The sequence below is a fragment of the Podarcis tiliguerta genome (assembly GCF_965153285.1).
Source record: "Podarcis tiliguerta genome assembly, chromosome: 5".
Classification (NCBI taxonomy): domain Eukaryota; kingdom Metazoa; phylum Chordata; class Lepidosauria; order Squamata; family Lacertidae; genus Podarcis; species Podarcis tiliguerta.
In genome coordinates, this window is record NC_139538.1 from 51,509,916 (window position 1) to 51,532,825 (window position 22,910).

Below are 22,910 nucleotides of genomic sequence, written 5' to 3' on the forward strand. Positions count from 1 at the left end.
GAAGTGTTCCAGGTGAGCTTCTGTGAATCCTGCCTGGGTGATGTGTTTCAATGGACCAGTGAGCTGGAAACAACTTATCTCAGAATACCGTATGTTGGAACAAACAGACTCACAGTCCGTGAAACTAACCTAATGATCTCAGCTCTGCGATTAATGCTTCCTAGTCGTGAGTTCAAGAAAAAACTCAACAGTATAAACTGATGGCTTGTGCACCTAGGACTTTGGAGGTTGACAAGGCGAATGACAAGGCAGTGATTGTGTGTCACCAGAACTCTGATCTCACTTGACTTCCTACCAGCTGCACTCAGGGTTGACTGTTGGAGCGGTCGGCTTGAGTAAGTGTGAATGGATATGGATAATGTTTAGGCCTTGTCATTGAATAAATAATTATTATTGATTATAGATTATTGTAATTGGTAAGTGTAAATGTTTATTATATGCTGATGCTTAATTGAATATTGCTTTATTTGATAAGAGTTGTTTATTTTAAAGTTATTGTGACTTTTTTATATTGGGTCAGATTGTTACTATTAATGTTTGATGTTTTATTATGTTTCTATAGGTGTTGGGAGCTGCCTAGAGTGACTGGGGCAACCCAGCCAGATGGGCAGAGTATTGATGATGTGGCGATGATGATGATGATGATGATGATGAATTGGTGCATGTGTTTGTTTTTTGGCACTTGTCACTACAAATCCATCTCTTAAAATGGCTGCACACTGATCACCCTGGAAAACTCTACCGTTAATTGGTTAAAGGTACAAATTCTGCACAATAGTGTCATCACTTAATCCTAGAGAGACCACAGCATCATTCCTGCATTGCAGGGGGGTGGATTAGATGACCCTTGGGTCACCTCCAACTCTAAAATACTATGGTTCTATCATTCAATATTCTTGGAATAAGGACAAAGTAATAAGTGGCTAATATCAATTCAACCACAGAGCTGCCTGAGGCTGATGGGAGCTATAAACAAAACATCTGGAGGGCACCTTGTTGGGGGAGGCTGCTATAAAGCACCAGTCATAAATTTTAAAATCTCCATCCATTTAATTAAAAATTGCCTGGTGTGAAGAAGCAGAGATGAGTCAGGTATGAATGAACAGAATCTTAAGTAGGAAATGGTGCATAACTGAGTTATGTCCCCCCCCCCTCCCCAATCCTGCTGTTTTCCCCACTTATTTGAAGAGTGAAGCTAAAAGACACTTCAGCCAATCTGCATTGAAGCCTGATGCCAAAATGGTGAAATAAATGTGCTGAAGCCATGCACGCAGCAGGGAGCTCTTGCTTTCCTCTTCCACTTGGGAAAAGGCCACAGCTCAGTGGCAGAGTCTCAGAAGAGCCCAGGCAGGAGTGATTCCTCTCTGAACCACTGGAGAGACGCTGCCTATCAGTGTAGATGAAATATACTCGGAGTCGAGTGTGGATTTCATGCTCTTTATTCAGCTCATAGTCGCGAGGAATGAAAGTTCCCCCACAATATCTGCTTTATATACATTATTTACACAATGGGACGCGCGTGATTGGCTAACTACGGGATACTCCTATAGGCCAATCAGGTTGCGGATTCACTTCCTTGGGTAGCTCCTGTGGACCAATCATACTGCTGCATTGTTCTAGGACCAATCAGACTGCTGCATTCTGAATCCTATTGTTCTACGACCAATCAGACTGCTGGATTTTGGATCCTATTCAACGCAGTACATAACAGTAGATAATATTGACTAGATGACCATCCATATCTAGGGTTGCCATATGTCCACAATTTCCTGGGCATATTGGAGTAGTGCAGTCGGCAGCAGTGTCTGGCTGGAAATTGTTAAAATAAGTCCAGGGAAATCCCATGCTGGCAATGTCTTTTTTGCCGATTAGCCATATAAATATCTCAAAAGCGGCAAGTTGGGGGTTTGTTTGTTTTTTTGTGATTTTCCCAAAAAAGCTCAACAACCTTTCTGTCTGGAATTTCCCTGTTTGGAATATGGCAACCCTAACTGCAGTTCCTTAAAGGTAAAGGACCCCTGACAGTTAAGTCCAGTAGCGAACGACTCTGGGGTTGTGGCGCTCATCTTGCCGAGGCAGCTGGCGTTTGTCCGCACTCATTTATTTTTTCTGGCTCATGTGGCCAGCATGACTAAGCCGCTTCTGGCGAAACCAGAGCAGTGTACGGAAACACCGTTTACCTTCCCACCGGAGCGGTACCTATTTATCTGCTTTTACTTTTTGGCGTGCTTTCGAACTGCTAGGTGGGCAGGAGCTGGGACCAAACAACGGGAGCTCACCCCATCGGCAGCCCAGGAGGCTCAGTGGTTTAGACCACAGCGCCACCCACAGTTCCTTACATCATATCAAATGCCACTGCAGAGAATTCTCCAACTTTTTTTCTGAGAAAGTGGACTCTGAGAAAGTCTGAGAAAGTCCTGGCACTTATGTGGAGGCTTCCCACAAACCCCCAAATTACAGTTGTGGGCAGCAATTGCCTGGTCTCTCCCTTTTGTGCCTGCTCCCTTAGCTACTGCTTTGGGGAGGCTTCTGAAGGGGTATTATATATAGCTAAAATTAGGGGAAGTCAGGGTGGGACTTTTAAATTTCATTAAAGCAACCCCTGCCACACATTGTCTGTGTAATTTGAGCACCGATTTCAAGATGCTTCCTATAATGTACAACTTGAGTCATTATTTTTTCTGCTAGTGATTTGATTGAGAGGCCAGTCATATTCAGGATTTAAAAACTGACTTTTGCTTTTTGGGTTGTGAACGGACTGCTATAAGATTATTGGAGAGCAAAACATGCTTGTTCTGCTCTCCTGAGCTGGACTATATAGTCATGTGCTGACATGATTGCTGAACTTCCTAGAGGACTTCTATGAGGGGCACAGAAGTGTAAATATTCCATCCCAGAGAATAGTGTTATCTGTGGGCAATTGTACGGAAAGACATCATTTTTGAAGCCTGTGGTTTGAGTGAATTGGAAATAAGAGCTTACCCCAGAGAAGATACAAATCTCTCTGCATGGCTACAAATTGGGTCAAATTAGCATGATTGTGTGAGAGAAGTTTATTTCCACCTGAACTGAGGACCCATCCATAGTATATTTACAGAAGTACATCTGCTCTTCAGGAGCGCAGGGCTTCTCAGCTGGAAGTCACTTCAGCCTGCTAGGATTGTGATAAATTTCATGGCAAGAAGGTAAACTCTGATGCCCCAGACAAAGCCACCGAGGAATGGTGGTATGATTAAGAACAAAGAAGATGTCTGTGAGAAACTAGGAAACTATAATTCAGAGGAAGCTCAGCCATATGTGGCAAATCTTATACGGACGTGCCAAGGACAGTGGATCAGCTGCAGGTCTGTCTGTGGAGCAAGCAAGGGGCAACTGAGAACAATATTGTTTTGTTACAGTGTTGGCTGCAGGTTTAGGAGAGACTTTGGGAAGATGTGGGCCCACTTCCTCCTTCCCTCTTCCCATTCATTTCCCTCCCTTCCTGTAGACCAGGAGTGAGGAACATAAGGCTCAGGGTCAAATATGGCATCCTAAGCCTCTCTATTCAGCCCCTGAGACTCTCCCAGGACCTCACCCCTCACTAGCCTTGCTTAGATGCTTTGGCCTGGCTGGAATGTGTGGCAAAGCCTCCTGCTTGTTTGCATGGTGGATGAGAGGTGGGGTTGGCCCCTTGTAGCAAATGTGCAGATTTAATTATGCCTTTAATTGGCCAGCTTCAGGGACATTAGCTGGGCCCTTAGAAGACTCAGGTCACAGACCCATAAAACAATCTTTTAATGTTTTAAATAGTGGTTATTAGCTGCTTCTACTGATAATTTCATTGTTTTATCCTTTTTGTAAACTCCTTTGAGGGACCCTCCCTTGCAATCAAGTGGTGTGTAAATTTTATGAAATAAAAAAAAAATTGCACATTTTTTCATATGCTAATTTATATGCCTAGATGCAAACTGAGGTCAAATTGCAGGGGTGTTGTGTTTTTTTAAGGGGGGTAAGGGCAGGAGATCCAGGACAAAGTGCAATAATAATAATAACTTGGGGCTCAGGTCCTCCTGATAATGCCCCTTGAAATGTGAGCAGGAATTAAAGTCATTTAGAAATGTCTGCATAGGGGGAATCAGTTCTGGGTGACCCAAGTAAGGAAAGGGAGGTAAGAAGATCTGGCTAGTTTCAGTTTTTGTATATATATACAGGTGATTCTCAACTTATTTTGGGGTTATTTTCCGCGAATGGCGTGTAAAGTCAAAATCGCACATTTTAATACTACTAATAATAAAACTGCCAAGTGTGTAAAGCTGAACGTGCACAAGTTAAATGCACGTGTTGCAAGTTACCTCTGGTTTGGAGCAGGGCACTGCGAAGTAATGGTTGGCCCACTGAATACAGTGTATGTGATTCATTTGTAATCTTGCACCTACTACACCCCCTGGCTAGCTTGTTAAAGTGATTGACGAAAGCAAGTGGAAGAAGTGCTGGGCGATCTCATTGTCACATATAGACTCCTTCCTTTTTCCAATAGACAGTCCAACTCATAGCTTTGAGGTTATTCATCCCTCTTCATCTGTAGGATGCAATACGTTGTCTCTAGCATGAGGTTTGAAGTCTGTGTAGTTTCTCATACCTGACATCCATAGGAGTTTTCTTGCAATCGGCTGGCGACAGGGAAGAGAAGCCCACAACCCTTCAGCTTCCCAAGAACCATTTGATTAAACTGCTTTTTATACCATTTATATAATATCTTTATATAAAATAATGTCATGTTAGGGTTTTTTGGAAACACTATTTCTGGTGAAAAACTGGATACAGAAAGAGTGTTTCAGATTATGTCAGTTATGCCAAATCAACCCTGGCGATCAAGGGGGTGACAGATGTCGCAGCCAGATCACCCTCACATCCATCTGGCACTTACCATGGATCCACGGAAGCTGTCCAATCAAAGTTCTTATGGCAAATTTTCTCTGTACCACCCTGTGTCCCAAACGCATCATTGCGCCTAGAGGCCAATCTCCCCTTGGAAGAAATACAGATCTGGTGCAGGACATTCAACTTCTGGCTCTGCCTAAACTCAAATCCCCCCCGGTCTAATATCCCTAGTGAAACAAGACTGTCATAAGAGTGCCTGATCTAAAATTGTCTATCAAAATCTGCACTCTTGTGGTTTATCTTCACAATAGCTACTTACCGTGGGTTACAGCAAAGCAAACAGTCTAATTTGCCAATGCCTAAATGATATCGAGTGTCAGAACAACTTGGCCACCATAAGGAAATTTTGCCCATGGTATGATCATTTTCCATCCTCCCACTTTAGCTCTCTGGCACCCTATCTGTATAATCTAGCAATTCCAAAATATAGACGTGCCTTCACCCTCGCAAGACTGAATGTACTGCCCTTGACTGTACTTGAGGGATGATTCCAACACATTCCATACGAAAAACGCTTATGTCCCTGTGGAGATGGCGGCCCTGAATCAGTGGCGCATGCCCTCCTCGCGTGCCCTCTCTACAAAGACCTGAGGAACGAGATTATCACGCCTCTTTTATTGGCCATTCCAGGTCACCCAACCACTGCCATAGTGTTGTTTCTCCTGGCAGATCAAGAGGAGCCGATGACTGCAAAGGTTGCAAGGTTTCTAGCTGGGGCAATCAGAATAAGGTCCACTATTTGACTGCTGATTCAGAACCCTAAACTGTGTTTTATATAAGCGACTTTTTCTTTTATTCTGTGTATATCGCAATGTTTTTTTTGTTGCTATGACCAATGGCTGACGCAAATAAAGTTTCATTCATTCATATCTATTATGCCGTCAATGGACTGGATGCTTGCATTTGTAGCGAGGATGGCTTTTCAACAATCACATTCAATTTTTTCTTTTCAGAGAGAGAAAGGCAGCAAACCATTTTAGTCCGGTCCATAAGAAGCTGTATTGAATTCAGTGGGCTTACTTCCAGGTAAGGGAGGCAAGAACTGCAGCCTTAAAATGCTACTCAGGAGTCTTTCGAGATCTATGTTTCAAAACAAACCATCAACACCCACCACTTGAGACAATTCAAGTGCCTGTATGTTCATTCTTCCTGCTCCAAGAGCTTTGCCCTTTGAGCTTTTCAATGGATGTTGCAACCACTCCAGCCATTGGGCAATTAATTCTCAGTCATAATGTCCAGTTACAAAAAAATGGACTATCCTTCTTTTGGTATTTATCTCAATAAAGCACTGTAATCAACTGACTCATTAATGCAGAAAATATTTTAATTTTGAGGCCTCTGCTCGGAAAAATGCTCGTTGCATCTAAATTCCCTTTTGAGCAGCTGCCACTTCAAATGTCCCTATGGCATCATGGTTGAGTTTACTTAATGTGTTTCTTTGGCCAGCTGTCATGCAAGGCTGCTGAACATCCTGTTTCTGCAAAAGGTAGCTTCATATGGCAAATTATGATGAGCCGGGGAGGGAGGAGGGAGGTTGGCTTGTTCCAAACTCAGGCAGGAATCAAATGGCTCAGGGACAAGTGGCTCAGAACATGGAGGAAATAAATAGGGCTTTCTGCCCCCCCCCCCCAAATTGGAACTGTGAAAAAGTGTACACTTTCATAAAGCATCAAAAACTCTTCTGCTAGATCCACTTCTCATTTAGAATATGAAAGCCCATATTTGAAGCCCCAATCAATGGACACATGAAGCTTAATGGCAGAGGCTTCAATTGCCCGGGCCCCACAATAGCCTTAAGGAGTTTAATTCGCTTTCAAGGTGGCCATCATCACGAATCAGAGTTATCAAATTACTTGTCACTCCGGAGGACAATAGGCTCTTGATTCAGGTGGGATGAAATGTGGAGCAAGGTCAGCATCTGCCAGGCTAGGGGGCAGAGAAGGCATCTTTGTGTTGTATGCCTGCCACTTTCCCTGCGCAGTGTGTTTCACTGACCTTTATACTGAATGGTTTGTTCATTTTAAAAGAAATTACATCCCACTTTACTAAGCCAATTGAAGCAACTTACATCAACGTAGCAGACAGATTTTTTAAATGCTAGGGCATTATTTTGTTAATAAAATGAAAATAGCAAGGACAATGTTTCCAGAGACCCAACGCCTGACATTATTAAAGTGGGCTGGGGAGGTTTATTGATTTCAGGGGTCCTTGAGTGTGTTTGGAGGAAGAGAATCTCCTGAGGGTGTCCCAAACAAAAGAAGCCAATCTCAGCTTGTTCCTGTATCTCCGCTTTGTCCAAATTGTCCAAATTGTCCAAATTATCTCCACTTCACTTGAAGTGGTGGAAGTAGAGGGTACAGCCCAGCCTCCCTCTTCATATCTAAATGCCAAGTCGCCTCAGTGTGGAGTTGTACAGATGTAAGGAAAAGGCCTGTACAAGAGCCAGAAGGTCTCACATTTTGTCAAAGCAGGTCAGTCTAGAAGCAGTTTCACAAGTGATGCTTAACAGGGGGAGGAAGAGGAGAGTCATTTGTTCATTTGACTTTTCCTGGCACAGAATTAAAAAAAAAAAAAAAAACTGCCCTGGCGACAATGAACATTTTATTTGATTTCATTTTAAAACAAACGTATCCCTCTGTCTCATGCATCAGAATTATGATGTTTCCAACTTTTTCAGACAAAAACATTGGATCAAAAAAGAAGGGGAAATATCCTGGCCTAGGTTTGTTTTTCACATATAACAATGAGAAAATGATCATCAGGTAATGTGAACTGAATTTTCAAGTTTGGGAAATGGGACTTGGATGGGAAATGGAGGGACACTGTGGCTTAGGGTGGCACCATTGGGCAGGATCCTCCCTCCCCCCCCCCCAAACAGATACCAGCCTCAGAAAGCTCATTTTCCTGAGAAACATGGCAGGGGACAAAAGGGTTAACTTTTCTCCTCCAGGCCTGCTTTGTTCTCATTAATTATCTCCACCCCACCCACTGATGCAATGCTTGCCTATAGTACACATTCTTATATGTTTAATATTATCTGCCTGTTGTCTGCATATACATTTCATGTTTCTTAAAACAGCCACCACATAACGAGATACGGGTACTTACAACAATGCTTACAACTGTATAAAGATATGTATGTTTTGACATCATTATAAAATTATACTGCAGATATACAGCATGAAGAGAAAGCTTTTGCACTCAGGTCTGACCTATGGGCTTTCTGGAGGCAACTGGTTGGCTGTGGTGAGCAGGGGCATAGGAAGAGGGGTGCGGGGGGGTGGTCCGCCCCGGGTGTCTTCCTTGAGGTTGACAAAATGCACATTGTGGGGGGCGGCACTTACCGTGGGGCCTGGTCTGCAGCGCGACCGAGCCACGTGTCTCTCCTGGGAGTGACACGGTGGCTCGGGGCTCCGCGCTGCTCGAAACTGCAGCGTGGGGCTTGTGTTCACCAGGTGGACTCCATGGGCAGCTCTTTGCGGCGCCCCCCTGGGCAGATCTCCACAGTGCCCCCGTGGGCGGATCGTCATGGCACCCCCGTGGACAGATCGCCCGACCCCCATTGGTGGATCAACTCGCCCCCATGGGCAGATCGCCCCGTCCCTGCTGCTCCAGGTGCCAGAGCAGCTATCTATGCCCCTGGCAGTGAGAACAGGATGCTGGACTGCATAAGCCATTGGCCTGATCCAGCAAGAAGAAGAAGAGGACTTTGCATATGATATCTGGCTTTATCACTACCCGAAGGAATCTCAAAGCGGCTCACATTCTCCTTTCCCTTCTTCCCCCACAACAAACACTCTGTGAGGTGACTGGGGTTGAGAGACTTCAAAGAAGAGTGACTAGCTCAAGGTCACCCAGCAGCTGCATGTGGAGGAGCGGAGACGCGAACCCGGTTCCCCAGATTACGAGACTACCGCTCTTAACCACTACACCACACTGGCTCTCACACAGGCTCTTCTTATGTTCTCCACTTCTCCCTCACTGCAGTGTTTCTCTTTGACCTCCTCTAACTGCTTAATAAAATTCACACAACTCTTTTTCCATTCGTTTCCTACCCTACTCTAATTCTAGCCAGTGGTGTGTGGTATATGACTAAGAACCTGCTTGACCAGGGTTCAAATCCTCACTCAGCCACGAAGCTTACTGGGTCACCGTGGACCAGTCTCTGCCTCTCAGCCTAATGCTGTGGGGATTAAATGATGAGAAGGAGAACCACATACACTGCCTTGAGGAAAAGCGGGATGCGTATGCAATCAATCAATCAATCAATAAGGAATCCACCATTTGCAAAGCAGCAACAGTACTTGAAAGCAAGCTATATCGCGATAGGAAAGAAATTGTGTGCTGTTTGCCTTCATTCATATAATTAATCCTGGCTACAAGTTTTATGTGGCACCATTTGGGTTTCATTAAACTTCGCATCCCATACCCCTTGCGCATGCTCACATGTTAATTACAGTACAAAGAGAAACTTTCGACATTCATCACGAAAGAGGCCACAGCAAGTGGGAAAAGCCCATATTTACAGCACCACGCTAGCCACAATGCAATTGGTGGCTGGTCCTATTTTTTTCCTCGGCCAGGCAAACATTTTCTTCAGCTCCCCCCTGAAGCTGTCATGCAGCCAGGCATAAAGGAATGCATTTGTGCAGGCAGACATCATAGCAAACCAGTGGCAAAGCAGCTGGATGAGATTGAAATACTGCTTGTCTATCAGCTTGATATCGATGTCCTTGATCACATTAAAGATGTGCAAAGGCAGCCAGCAAACCCCGAAAGCAACCACCACCAGGACCAGCAGGCGAAAGGTCTTCCTCCTCCGGGCTCGGTCGCACTCCGCTTGGTTCTGGGTGACGTTGCCAGGGACAACTCTGTTTTTCAGCTTGACGGATATCCTCAGGTAGGAGACAGAGATGACTGCCAAGGGCAGGACGTAGGTGAAAATGAGGGTGTTGTAGGCATAAGCTAAGCGATCTCTCTTCCTGTCAAACCAAAATTCTTCGCAGATGGAGAAGTCCAGCTCTGGAAACTCGGCATAGTACGTGCGCAGCAGGGCTGGGGCAGCCAGCACGCAGCTCAGCAGCCAAATGCCAGCCAGGATATAGGTGCAGATTGGTATCGTGAGCCTCCTGCGGAGGGGATACACCATGGTGTAGTATCTGTCCACGGCAATGACGGTCAGGGTGAAGACAGACACAAACACCGTGACTGGCTGCATCAGGAACACAAAGTAACACATGAAGTGCCCGTAGACCCAGCCTCGGGGCTCAAAGGCATACGCCAGGGTCAGGGGGACACAGGTGGCACACATGAGCATGTCCGAAAAGGCCAGGTTGCCTACCAGGAAGTTGGTGACGTTGTGCATCTTTTTGGTCTTGCAGATAACGTAGATGAGGAGGTAATTCCCAATGATGCCCACGAAAACCACGAGGGAATAGCAAGGGATGATAAGCGGCTTGAAGAACTGAACCAGCTGGAGCCCCAGGAAGAGATTGCTGGTGTTGCTGTGGGTTGCTGAAAGAAAGCTCTGGGAGGTCAGATTCTCCAGATTCATTGTCTTTTTCCTTTGCTGTTTTGGGTCGACTAGAGCGCAGAGATACACGCACTCACACTCATTCACTTTGGGTCAGCTTGAATGAATAATAGAGTTGCCCCCATAGGGAATATATGCTCATCTGCAAAAGAAAAGAAAAAGCCTTGACAGCTGGGTGTGTTTTCTTTTTCTCCCAAGTGCAATTCGATTACTGATGTTCTCTCTTTCATTGCACGTTAACCCAGTAACTTCACAAGCATGCGGTTGAATAGGCTAAAAAATGAGGGTACTTACAGCTGTTGTCTCCAGAAGTCATTTGATTTTCTCGTACATGTCAGTTTGCAACTACGGCTTCCGATTTATCTCCCCTGCGAATCCATGGCCAGCAGAAAGTGTGTGCATGTGCGTGTGTATGAGAGAGAGAGAGAGAGAGAGAGAGAGAGAGAGACTGCAAGTGAGCTGTGTGATATATCATAAAGCTAGAGAGCAATGCTTTTAGCAGCTTTCAGTACTTACTCATCACACATTTCTGCAGCGTATATCCCCATTGGCCAGCCACAGCATTACGTTGTTCCTTACGTGCCATCATTCAATCAGTTATAGTTTGTGAAGTCCAAGTTTTTCTCCTCATCCTCTGGTGCATTATCATTTTACAAAAAATAAATAGACCTGCTGACTTTAAATGAGTGGAAATAATACTAAAAGGCTGAAGAGCTATCAATGCCGCTAACCACTAGAGGGACTCAGCTACATGAAAGTTGGGAAATCTGGTCTGCGGCTCATGAATATTGAAGAATATTTAATTATGAGTGAGTGTCAGTTTCTCTCATTACTAGGCGTTCCGTAAAACCAGAATTCTAACCTCTGGGTTGTTTTCATATATTCAGCCCAGCTGTAGTGCAAAAGAAAATAAGCAAAGTATATTTTGAATCTGATGGATTGACAGTTCTCAAAGTGGGAAGATATTTTTGTTTTCAAAAGATGTTTGGTTGCATCGTGCTAGGGAGTCTAGTAGTTCATTTATTCCTTATTTAGTAATTCAGCATTTAGGGCTTGTCCACCCTTCCTTTAACTACATGCTTTCCAGGCACGACCCATGCTTAAAGTTCAGTGTCTCAGCACTTTTTTGTTGTTCTGGAGCATTCCCCATGAAAAACCCACTCTCTGCTGCTGATCTGGAGAAAACAGTAACTTGTGGAAAACCTGAATTGCAGTTTATTGCGCTTCAGCTTTAAAGAGAGGAGTTTTCATGTGGAAAGCTCTAGGGCAGGGGGGAAGAGAGCTCGGACACAGAGCTGCAAAGGACAGGTCAGTGCCTGGAAAGTATGAGGCAAAACTTAACTGTGGATTAGTTTGACTTTTGTATTTGTTACTCTTTCTGCCTGTTATCCATTGCTATCATTCATTTGTCTGAAAATGATCCCCGTAAAAGACTTCCAGATCAAATGATCCCAGTAGAATACTCTGCCCCCTCCCCTCTAGAACAAAGTATTCTGTAGAACAGAATACTTCCCCTCCCCTCTAGAACAAAGGGGAAAATGTGTTTTAATGTTTGGTTGTTTTTACTAAGTGATAAACCATGGCCATGATGTCTTTCTTAAATCTCACAGATATTATAATTATCAAAGTAAGTCCTCCCATTTTCTCCCACCTCTTCTTGTTTCATATTTGGTATCTCGGGGCATGAATGAATCAACACCAGACGCCACCGTATCAGCACAACATTGGGTGGATTACTACGCTGAACTTTTTGGAAAACAGACAGGGCAATCACCCGATGCCGAGGTGATCATTGATCAGTCAAATTTTCCAGAGTGGCAAGGGGTGACCCCTGCAGGGATAAAATCTCTGATAGAGAGCTTAAAACTAAATAAAGTGCAAGGTGAAGACATGATGCCACCGGAACTAATTTATGACACATATGGGCTGGTGGCAACCCATCTTGGCTAAGCTCTACACCTACATAAATAATACAGCTCAAATGACAGCTGGTTGGAAATTGAACATCATTGTGCCAATCTACAAAAAAGGAAACAAACCCCCCCATTAGCCTGCTGGATAGTCATCTGCTCACCAAAGTACTTAGATGGCCATGCCATTATTTGCTTTACAAAACAGAAAAAAAACAAGAACCAGTAATTTGATTTATTGTAGTTCAGAGTTCACCTTATGATCCCACGCCCATCGACACAATACTAAACAGTTCAGATCACAAAGGGAGTTGCCTTTTAGTCTTTGTCTACCAAAGTTAATGGAGTGAGGTTGTAAACAAAGCTCTCCTGAAATGAAAGTAAACAGTCTGGAGGCTGGAATGCAGGCTGTGGAGATAGAGAGACCTTTGCTTATACGTCTGCCTGGATTATTTCATATTTTCTAAAATGCTGAGCCTGTGCTGGGCAGCACAAGACACTGTATGGATATTTTGGCTCTAACATTTGATATATTCTGCTTTATTTTAAAGAGTTCTGCCAGTCAGAGCCATCTTTCCCATTGGGTTTACTGGCGCGTTGCACCAGGGTGCCATCCTCTCAGGGGCGCCCCAGCGAGTTGGGGAGCTGCGTGGTTTTGCCGGCGGCCTCCCCTTTCCCTCCTGCACTCCCACAAGCTGCACCCTGTCAACCATATGACTGGCGGATGTTCAGCATCCTTCCCAAGCCCCCGCGGGAGGAGAGCGATTCCTGCAGAGGCTTGGGAAAAAATCGCCAACTCTGGGAAACGGGGGGTGGGGCGCTGGAGGGATCTTTGCACCACAACATCAGATATGTTTAAGATGGCGCTGCTGCCAGTAAAAGTTTGGATAACATTTTTATGGATAGTACATTTATTTCAGAATAAGTCCGTTCTTATGTTTCCAGTCGCTTCAAACTGAGCAATATTAATATCTGCAACACCCACATCCTCCCTTACCTCTATGTATTTTTCCAGGCTGACATTTACAGTGAATTGAGCAAACTGAAAACTAAACAAGCAAGCACCCACAAACTTGTGCTGGACGCAAGTTGAGGAAGACTTATGAAGAATCCAGCTGAATACTTGTATGAATTATGGAGTTTTTTCAGAGTAGCTTATGGCCTTTTAAACATGATGCAGTAGGTTCAGTGGCGGCCTGCTAGGAGAGGTTTTTGCTGAGGCATTTTGAGGGTAAAATTGCTTGCAGCCAATTCTGGTAGGCCAGTCCATGAAGCTGCCCAGAGCATTGGCTGGTTGCATATTATGGAATTATCTTTATTTGTGAGGCCCACAAATGTGGGCAAGGTGCTTTATCAGGTTCATGGAACCACATGTTCACTGGATCCTTGCCTTTCATGACTTATAGCCTCTAGTAGGGAGAAAATGAATGAATAGGTCCAGAAGTCCTTTTAGAGAGAAAGTGGTCCTGACGTTGTTAAGGACGTGCTAGTGCAACCACTGTGTGGATTTCCAGCAGCTCACAAATCTTGTGGAAGACTTTTGACTCAAAACTTGCATTTTGGTCTGTATGCATCTAGGTGTGCCATGCATACAATGCATTGCTCAACAAAAACCAGGACACAGCAATGGTTTCCTGGTCTGGAAGGACAAAGGCCTCAGCCCATTTGGAGCAGTCAATGACTACTAAAACATAATGCAGGTAATGTAGCTGTTCAGGGCTTTTTCTCTCTTGAATTCTTTATATAAATTAAAACTTAATACAAAATAGTTGCCTGATTCAAATTTGTGGAAGCTGGTGCATTCTCTTTATGAGAAAGTTGGGATTTACTCATTTGCCGGCCTAATCCATGCTAACAGCATGCAGATCACCACTGTATGGGGACATATTACAGAATTTACAATACAGGCCTGAGAGGTAGTGTGCCCATACTCACTATAGAATGTTTCAGTAGCAATGTTGCCAAAGTGATGCTAAATATTGGATTAGCTTAACACTGCAGGCACAAATGTGGCATTTTGATGCAGCAGATTAGCACAAATACTTAGTAGTGAGGAGTCAGGAATTCAACAGGAAAAATAAAATATAAGAACATTGTTTAATTTCTAATCATGTTCCAGACCTTCACCATCCTTCTGACTCCAAGCAGTGTCTGTAATGTTTCTGCCCTCTCTTCCTCTCAAAATACTTATTAACTCTTCCTGACATTATCTGAACCTCTGGCTGTGGGCCACCTACCAGTAAACTAGAGGATTTTGGCTTTAAGCTGATTTTAGTTCAATGAGAATAAATTGACTTAAATACAATACTCTGTAACTGGATTCCGGATTAGACTGTGGGCCGTTTCTGTGATCACAGCAGCATTTTCCCCCCTCCAGCCAATGTAATCAAGGCTGATTTGGACTGTATTTGCTTCCCACCTTCTACATACTGAAACCTCTTTATGCAGAAGGGGCCTCACAGAGAACATAAAAAGCCAACTAGCATGTGCAAACCCTCCCTGCTTACCCGTTTTGTGAATCCAATGTATTGTGAGACTGCCAAACAATTCCTGCATATTATTTAAAGTTTAGAGTAGCGAAAGTCTTCAGCAAATAGGTATTCTCAGATTCTGATGTCTGTCATCAATTAATTAGTCAACAACCGTAAGAAAAAGGAATCACTGCTGTAGCTGTTGTGAAAATGTTCTCTAAATTGGCTGCAAACTGAAACTCTGCTGAGAGACTGGCAATTCTCCCCTGTTGACTGACACAATTAAAGCATCACCGGTCTGTTCCTCTCTGGCTGCTAGTGAAGCTACTGATAGTGTATTAGACAATCTTTAGGTGGCTGGGAGATAGGGTGTTTTATTCCTCCAACTACCGAGCTGAATTCACACAATCTCCGTCTCCTGCCTCTAAAAATAAATGGACGAATCTGCTGTTGCTTGGCAGGCTACAAAATTTTGCCTTGATACAGCAGGCTTTTAAAGATGATGACAGTGATGATTTCTTTATCTCGTCTTTTCTCCCAGGTCCTCAGGGTAGCTCCCATGCTCCTGGCCCAATAATTCTCACAGCAAACCTTTGGGGTAGGCTATGGCCAGGGTTAGTGATTGGCCCAAAGTCATCCAGTGAGAACTGTAAGCATCCAGTTTTAGAACATACAATAAAACAATCCATTTTAAAACAACACAGTAATTAAACAGGCGACCCAGTCTGAGAGCTCAGGGGAATGCCTGCATAAACAAGTGTGTCTTCAAAATACAGCAGAATGCCAATATAGATAAGGCTTTTCATATATCAACAGGGAGTGCATTCCACAGCATCATCAGTGATAGAGCCCACCTCTGCATCACAACAAACTATTAGCCAGAAATAATAATAATAATAATAATAATAATAATAATAATAATAATAATTTGTTTGTACCCCGCCCATCTGGCTGGGTTTCTCCAGCCACTCTGGGCGGCTTCCAACAAAGATCAAAAATACACTAAGATGTCACACATTAAAAACTTCCCTGAACAGGGCTGCCTTCAGAATGTCAGGTAGTTGTTTATCTCTTTGACATCTGATGGGAGGGCGTTCCACAGGGCAGGCTCCACTACCGAGAAGGCCCTCTGCCTGGTTCCCTGTAGCTTTGCTTCTCACAATGAGGGAACCGCCAGAAGGCCCTCGGCGCTGGATCTCAGCGTCCGGGCAGAACAATGGGGGTGGAGACACTTCTTCAGGTATACTGGGCCAAGGCCATTTAGGGCTTTAAAGGTCAACACCAACACTTTGAATTGTGCTCGGAAATGTACTGGGAGCCAATGTAGGTGCTTGTTTTCTGCTAACCTGTAATAAGGAAAGAGGGACTATGGGCTATTATAGTCAACTCCTGCCTCCCTTTTGTGAGCCTCTTATACTGACCTTTACAGTATGCCGAATACCTTGTGCCATCCATTTCCCCTGTATTTGCTCATGGCTTTGCATGTCAGCCTGTCTGAAGGAAAAGGCTGGAAGGCTAGTATTCACAAAAATGCAGAGAGGCATCACATCTTCCCGACCACCCGCCGTGATATCCAGCGTAATTTGAAGGTTTTCTTTGCTGTTAACACCTTGGAACAGAGATGTGTGCTATTCATCAGGATTTAAAAATCAATATTTCATTTTGTAACAGGAAAACAGGCCACTTTCTCCATCCCAGACACGTGCTAAGTGTGGTTTGCACTTTTCATTCAGGCTATCAGAAAGGGCTTGCTAAATCCAGGATAAGTGGGTGACTCACTCATTTCCAATGTTTCCTGGACACCAAGGAATAAAGAGACACCCCTCCAGGCCTCGGTTCCAGTGAGGGCCACAACATTACTGATAGTAAAGACTTGCAGCAGAGAGAAAGGTAGCATGCACAATAGCTAAAATGGTTACTGCAGGCATACACTCTTAGTCTGAGGCAGCAAATGCTCAGCCGTCACTGACCTCCAGCTAAAAGAGAAACTCATCCTTGCTGGGATTCCAGGATCAGTTTAAGAACTAGCTTGGGCTCCTCATAGTTGCACATGTCTCAAAGGAGGACAACCCATGTCTATCACAACCCCTTGCTCCTTTGAGTGAGTGAGCCCAGCAGTCCTCAGGAAGGTTCAGGAAGGAAGTGTCCATTCTTCAAGTCAACATAAGAAGAGAAGGAGAGCCTGCTAGGTCATGTCAGTGACCCATCTAGTCCAGCATCCTGTTCTCACAGTGGCCAACCAGATGCCTGTGAGAAACCTCCAAGCAAGGCCCAAGTATAAGAGCAGTCTCCCTTTCTGTGGGTTGCAGCAACTGGTACTCAGAAATCTTACTGCTTCCAACTGAGGCATTTATTCATGGCATAGAGCCTATGCATTAAGGGCACACCTATCCTTTTATCCATGAATGTCTGAGGGAAAGTTTTGTTGATGCTGCCAGTGTCGTTTTAAAGTGTTGTCTGTTTCTCACAAGTAGCTGAACCCAGATAGACATGATTTCCACCAGGGAAGAGCAAAACATGGGAATACCTTTGGCTTTTTTCAGCTTCTGTGCCCCCTAAACACGGCCCAATCTGAGGTGGCTGCTCTTCTTTCCTTCCTGATTCAAGGACCCGCCACCCGCTTGAGGATAAGAAAGATAAAGGGACGCAGTATATTAGGTTAATGGGATAAAAAAGGCCACAACTTTCTTGATTACAGCATGTGAGAGGTATTGGCTTAGGCATTGGATAAAACAACAGAGTGTGACTCCACCCCCTCAGGGAGGGGTGAGTCTATCAAGGGTTAACCACCAGTGGGAGGAGCCTGTTGATGCAAATACAACTACAAGCTCCCCCTGATGTCACCGGGGGTCGTGGCATGGCCCTAGCCACCAGCAAGGGCATCGGACAGCATCTACAACCACCAGATTCTTTTACCGGAATACCCATAAAGTGGAGGGGTAGGCGATGGCCACACTCTGCCCTCCAATACACAAACATATTCCAATGCCTAACCGCCAATACCTAAAAAGTTGTGACAATTTGCTACGAGGTAGGGTGCGAGTGTCGCTGTGGGTTAAACCACAGAGCCTAGGACTTGCTGATCAGAAGGTCGGCGGTTCGAATCCCCATGACGGGGTGAGCTCCCGTTGCTCGGTCCCTGCTCCTGACAACCTAGCAGTTCGAAAGCACGTCAAAGTGCAAGTAGATAAATAGGTACCACTCTGGCAGGAAGGTAAACGGCATTTCCGTGCACTGCTCTGGTTCACCAGAAGTGGCTTAGTCATGCTGGCCACATGACCCGGAAGCTGTACGCCGGCTCCCTTGGCCAATAAAGCGAGATGAGTGCCGCAACCCCAGAGTCGGCCACGACTGGACCCAATGGTCCCTTTACCTTTACCTAGGCGAAAAACCAAGTGGCTGGTGCCAATTTGCCAGTTGAATAAAAATTCCTACGAGGCCCCTTGGCCAACCAAGGTGACCAACCACAGGTCCATAGCAATGTCAAGAACCAAGCAATGAAATAAAGGGTGGGTGGGTTGGTGATCCGACGAAAACCAGCAGCACAATGGACAGGAAGCGCTGCCACGTCTGCATTTGAGTGGTGAGACCCTGCCCCCAAGTCTCCACCTGTTTAGTTGGCTACCCCAGGGGCATGGCACAGCAGCTGGCACAGCTGGGCAGGGGCCGAAACGTCCCCTGCCAACGCGGGAAACGGCTCCTGCTCACAACTCTTCCCCTCTGTAAGGAGGAGAGGCTTTATCACAATCTAAGCTGCAAAAAGGCTACCTTTCCTGTGTGCCTTGTGGTAAGACTTAAAAGCCAACTCTAAAAATTAAAAAAACTTTTAAAAAACTTAAAAGTGGTACCTACAGGACCGCATCTCCTGGTATGCCCCACAGAGAGCATCAAGGTCCATAAATAGCAACACTCTAGAGGTCCTAACACTCTAAGGAAGTCAGATTAGTCTCAACCAGGGCCAGGGCCTTTTCAGCTCTGGTGGAACGCTCTGCCTCATGAGACCAGGGCCCTGCAGGATATGATTTCTTTCCACAGGGCCTGTTAGACAGAGTTGTTCTGCCTGGCCTTTGGCTTGGAGCCAATTTGATTCCCTCCCCCTCTTTCTTTTTTCTTTTCCTTTCTCCTCCTGCGATGAGGCTACATTTTAATATTTTAATGTTTCAATATTTTAATGTTGTATTTTAATTTTGTTTTTAAGTTGTATTAATTCAACTTGTTTTTAATATTGCTTGTTAGCTGCCCTGAGCCCGGCCTTGGCTGGGGAGGGCGGGATATAAATAAAAATTATTATTATTATTAAATATTTCCCCTTTTTAAAAAATCCTATAATAAGAGTTTGAAACAAAGAAGACAGGAGAAAAGGTTTTACTAATGGTTATAATGGCTATTTCTAGAAACTCTGGAGAATTGTTATGTGGACTTGCATACAGTATACTCACATGCATATATAAAAGAAACCTTTGCTTTGTTAGATTTCATGAAGAAAATGAACCAGAGTGACAGAAAACCTCGGGGATAAAGTTGTGTTAGCTTTAAAATCCACTTCCCTATCCCAGCAAAACCAATTCCCCCTCTTATCCACCTGCGTAACAATCTCCCACATCCAAGAGGGTTCAGGCTGATGTCAAGAGGTTGCCTGACATAATAATTCAATAACCAGTGATTTGATAACCAATTTAGCAGCCACAGAAGTGGTTTGTAAGTATGAAAATGTTGAGAGGACTACTTGACCTGACATGGGAGATCTGTGATTCACATCTCAAAGGTCCTGCTATAATAAATGACCCTGTATGAGAATAGCCTAGAGTATGTTTCATAACCACACTAATTTAATATGAAATATTAAATTCCCATTCTTGCCCATCCAATAATACTTCACATTAGCAACACCTTAGATCAAGGTTGAGGTACCACCCCCCACCCCACCCCACCAAAAACAAATCCTGGCTGGGGCTGCTGAGTTAGGCAGTAGCAACATCTATAGGGCCAAATATTCCCCATACCTGCCTTAGATACAGCACCAAATGTCATTAACGTCGATTGAAAGTGTCTACCATTCACAGGGAACATTGCCAGTGGTTAATAGTAACCCAGTAATCCAGAAAGCAGTTAAGAATATGCATTACTTTCTGAACTGTAAGAGAAGTGTGTCTTCCCATAATTGTATGCCATTGCTTATGCTCTGAGGTTATTTGCATGTGTTAACACAATCGTACAGACACCTCTGCCATAGGGCACTTTTCTCTTGGCTTATGGCAAATTTCTAATAAAATTTGCACACTTTTAGAAATCAAAAGAGTGTTTTGTTTTAATGTAGAGTGCAGGGGTAAGAGAAACTTGCTTTTCCGGCACTTGTCACACTGAAATCTATTATCACTCAATGCAAATCCAGTTGATTTCTCTCTGTTCAAATATATATCTGACAATGAGACCTGGATGCAGGTCTTGTATCACTTACATTGTGTCCTGGTCTTCTATGTCATCTTAAAGTTCATGTAAACATCCAGTTTAACTTCTGGTATGTGTTTCAATAAAGTGTCATTTTATCAGGTAGAAATCACCACCATTGTCCTTTTTATTTCACAATCACACAAACAACATATGCATTCCAAGATAATGTGATCAAGAGAGTCTTGCTTGAAGTCTAATGTTCAGTAAACCATGTCTACGCTGCTCAGATCTGATGTGCAAATTTGATAAGAGTGAGAGACAGAATTCAGCATTTAATATCTCCAGGCAATCGCAAATCATGAAAACAGTATAAAGTGCAGAAACCTCTGCAAGTGTAGCTTGAAATGCTGGCATTTCCCTGCAGTCTGAATACAACTCCATTGTCATAATTAGTTATAAGCTATGTATTATACATGCAGAACTTTAAGACATAAACTAGATATTAATGACATTCACATCCCTTATAAACAATGTTCTGCTACACCGTGACAAAGCAAGAAGTGAAATTCCTACACCCACACACTTTCACTGATACTGATTTAAGGTGCAATGTTCTTGTTGTTTTTAAAAAGCCAACTCTTAATTTCTATTCTCCCCCTTTCAGTGTTCCTTCCCCCCCCCAATCCATCCATCTGCAGAGTACGCTATGAATTTACTTTACACCAGTGGTAGCCAACATGGTCCCTCTAGCTCTCCAGCCTCCATTATCTCTGATCATTAGCCTTGCTGGCCGGGGCTGATAGGAGTTGGATTAGCAACACATGTCACATTGCATGGAGTCATGGTTTTTGCCAGCATACAGCGTGCTGTTATTTGAAACTTTTATTTTGCACCTAGACCTTCGAGGCTCGGGATGATAGACCCAAGATCAGCTGCAAAATCAGCTGTAGGAGAAGTGATCAGATCACAACACTTACAGTCACACTTTGCCCAGAAGGAGCTACTTTTCTATGCCAGACCACTAATTTCTTAAGCTCTTCTCTAAAGCTATCATGGAGCCAGGCATATATGAAGGGGTTGTAGCATGCTGAACTCATGGCAAACCAATGGCAAACCAGCTGGACCAGGCTGAAATAATAAGGATCAATTGCATTTATATTAATGTCCCGGATGAGATTGAAAGTGTGGAGAGGAAGCCAGCACACCCCAAACACCACTACTACCATGACCAGCAGGCAGAATGTCCTCTTCCGCCTGGCTCTGTCCCAGTCTGCCTGAGTCTGAGTAACACACCCTGGCACAACCCTGTTCTTCAGCTTGAGAAAGATCTTGAAGTAAGAGATCAGAATGGCTAGCAAGGGGAAGAGGTAAGTGATCAGCAGCAGGCACAACGCATAGGCTTGTCGCTGACGCTCTTGCTCCCCCCAGAATTCCTCGCACAGGATGACACCCTGTTGGTGCAGCTCCACATAATAGGTGTGGGCCATGGCTGGTAACACCAAGCAGCAAGAGAGAATCCAGATGAAGAGGACCATGTACGCACTGAGCTGCAGAGAGATCCGGCGTCGCAGGGGGTGCATGATGACTATGTACCGGTCCACGGCGATGGTGGCCAAGGTGAAGATGGAGATATAGACTGTGACCGGCTGCATGAAGTAGACAAAGTAGCACATTGCGCTGCCAAATATCCAGCCGCGTGGCTCGAAAATGTAAGCGAGAGTCAGGGGGACGCAGGTTGTGCACATGGCCACATCCGAAAGGGCTAAGTTCCCAATGAGGAAGTTGGTGACGTTGTGCATCTTCTTCACACGCAGGATGACATGAACCAGAAGGCAGTTGCCTGCCATCCCAATAATGACCACACCTGTGTACATCAGAATGATCAACAACTTCAACCGTTGCACTAGCTGCAAACCATGGAAAACCATCAAGGTCCCATTCATAGCAATGTTGTAAGCCACTGGAGTGAAGTTGGTCGGAATGGTACCTGAACCTTCAAAGAACTCAGACATTTGGCCTGCAGGATGATAAACCATAGATATTAGTGAGTTCTCTGTACCCATTGTTACAGTGTTTAGTTAAAGTGCATCTGTAATTCAAAATAGTACATCTATGTTTACAACCTCAATGCCATTAATATTAATAGGGAGAAACGTATAGAAATTAATAGGGAGAAAGGTATAGAAATTGATTTAATTTTGTCATTTGATTATTGCCATTTTTTGTCAGGAACAAGGGAGAGCAGAAGGGGGAGGGATATGAAGAACCGTGGGTTAATACACTTTTCCATATAAAAGAGGCTATAAAAATTCTAGGCTTTGGAAAGAGATGAGAAACAGCATGCACATTTCAGCATAATAAAACATTTTTCATCCTCTGATTTCTGAGCCTTTAGCAAGCAAACACCCACATATTTCAAAGGATTTCTATAGATCCCTGGGAGCTACAAACTTTATTTAAAAATGAGGGAAGGCATGAGAGTCACCAAAAAATGCAGTTGCTGTATTAGATGTGGCAGCCACAATCATCTCCCCTTTCCTTGCTATATATTCAATTATTTTGGGCCCAAAACTGATAATGTAGAAAACAGGGTGGGTGGACAGGATTAGAAGGAAATTAGGGACAAATAACTAGGCCCAAGAAACTGGCTCACATTAGGTGGAGGTGGAATTTAGAGTACAATTT

The 22,910-nt window shown here is 44.2% G+C and overlaps 2 protein-coding genes and 1 long non-coding RNA gene across 4 annotated transcripts; 1 reads left to right on the forward strand and 2 right to left on the reverse strand.

The window, feature by feature from the left end:
* The first annotated feature begins 2,037 nt into the window (after positions 1 to 2,037).
* On the forward strand, positions 2,038 to 7,786 carry LOC310677144. The gene is made up of 3 exons (XR_014510953.1): positions 2,038 to 2,195; positions 5,874 to 5,946; positions 7,598 to 7,786. It is a non-coding gene; the product is annotated as an uncharacterized lncRNA (long non-coding RNA).
* Positions 7,787 to 9,107: 1,321 nt separating this feature from the next.
* On the reverse strand, positions 9,108 to 11,261 carry LOC310677143 (prolactin-releasing peptide receptor-like). Of its 2 annotated transcripts, none has more exons than XM_083439521.1 (2): positions 10,748 to 11,261; positions 9,108 to 10,434 (listed from the first exon to the last, which is right to left on the reverse strand). In XM_083439521.1, exons 1-2 carry the CDS (start codon positions 10,767 to 10,769, stop codon positions 9,443 to 9,445), a joined length of 1,014 nt encoding a protein of 337 aa, XP_083295647.1. In that variant the 5' UTR covers positions 10,770 to 11,261; the 3' UTR covers positions 9,108 to 9,442. The 2 variants fall into 2 exon arrangements, with proteins under 2 accessions (XP_083295647.1, XP_083295646.1); XM_083439520.1 differs by having other exon boundaries at positions 9,108 to 10,595.
* Positions 11,262 to 20,476: 9,215 nt separating this feature from the next.
* On the reverse strand, positions 20,477 to 22,237 carry LOC310677149 (prolactin-releasing peptide receptor-like; the record flags this gene model as incomplete). Its single annotated transcript, XM_083439525.1, has 1 exon — positions 20,477 to 22,237. One exon carries the CDS (start codon positions 22,235 to 22,237, stop codon positions 21,185 to 21,187), a length of 1,053 nt encoding a protein of 350 aa, XP_083295651.1. The 3' UTR covers positions 20,477 to 21,184.
* Between the last annotated feature and the right edge of the window lie 673 nt (positions 22,238 to 22,910).

Excerpts from the sequence above, each read along its gene's own strand:
- LOC310677143 (XM_083439520.1), bottom strand. The coding sequence starts at position 10,474 with ATGAATCTGGAGAATCTGACCTCCCAGAGCTTTCTTTCAGCAACCCAC.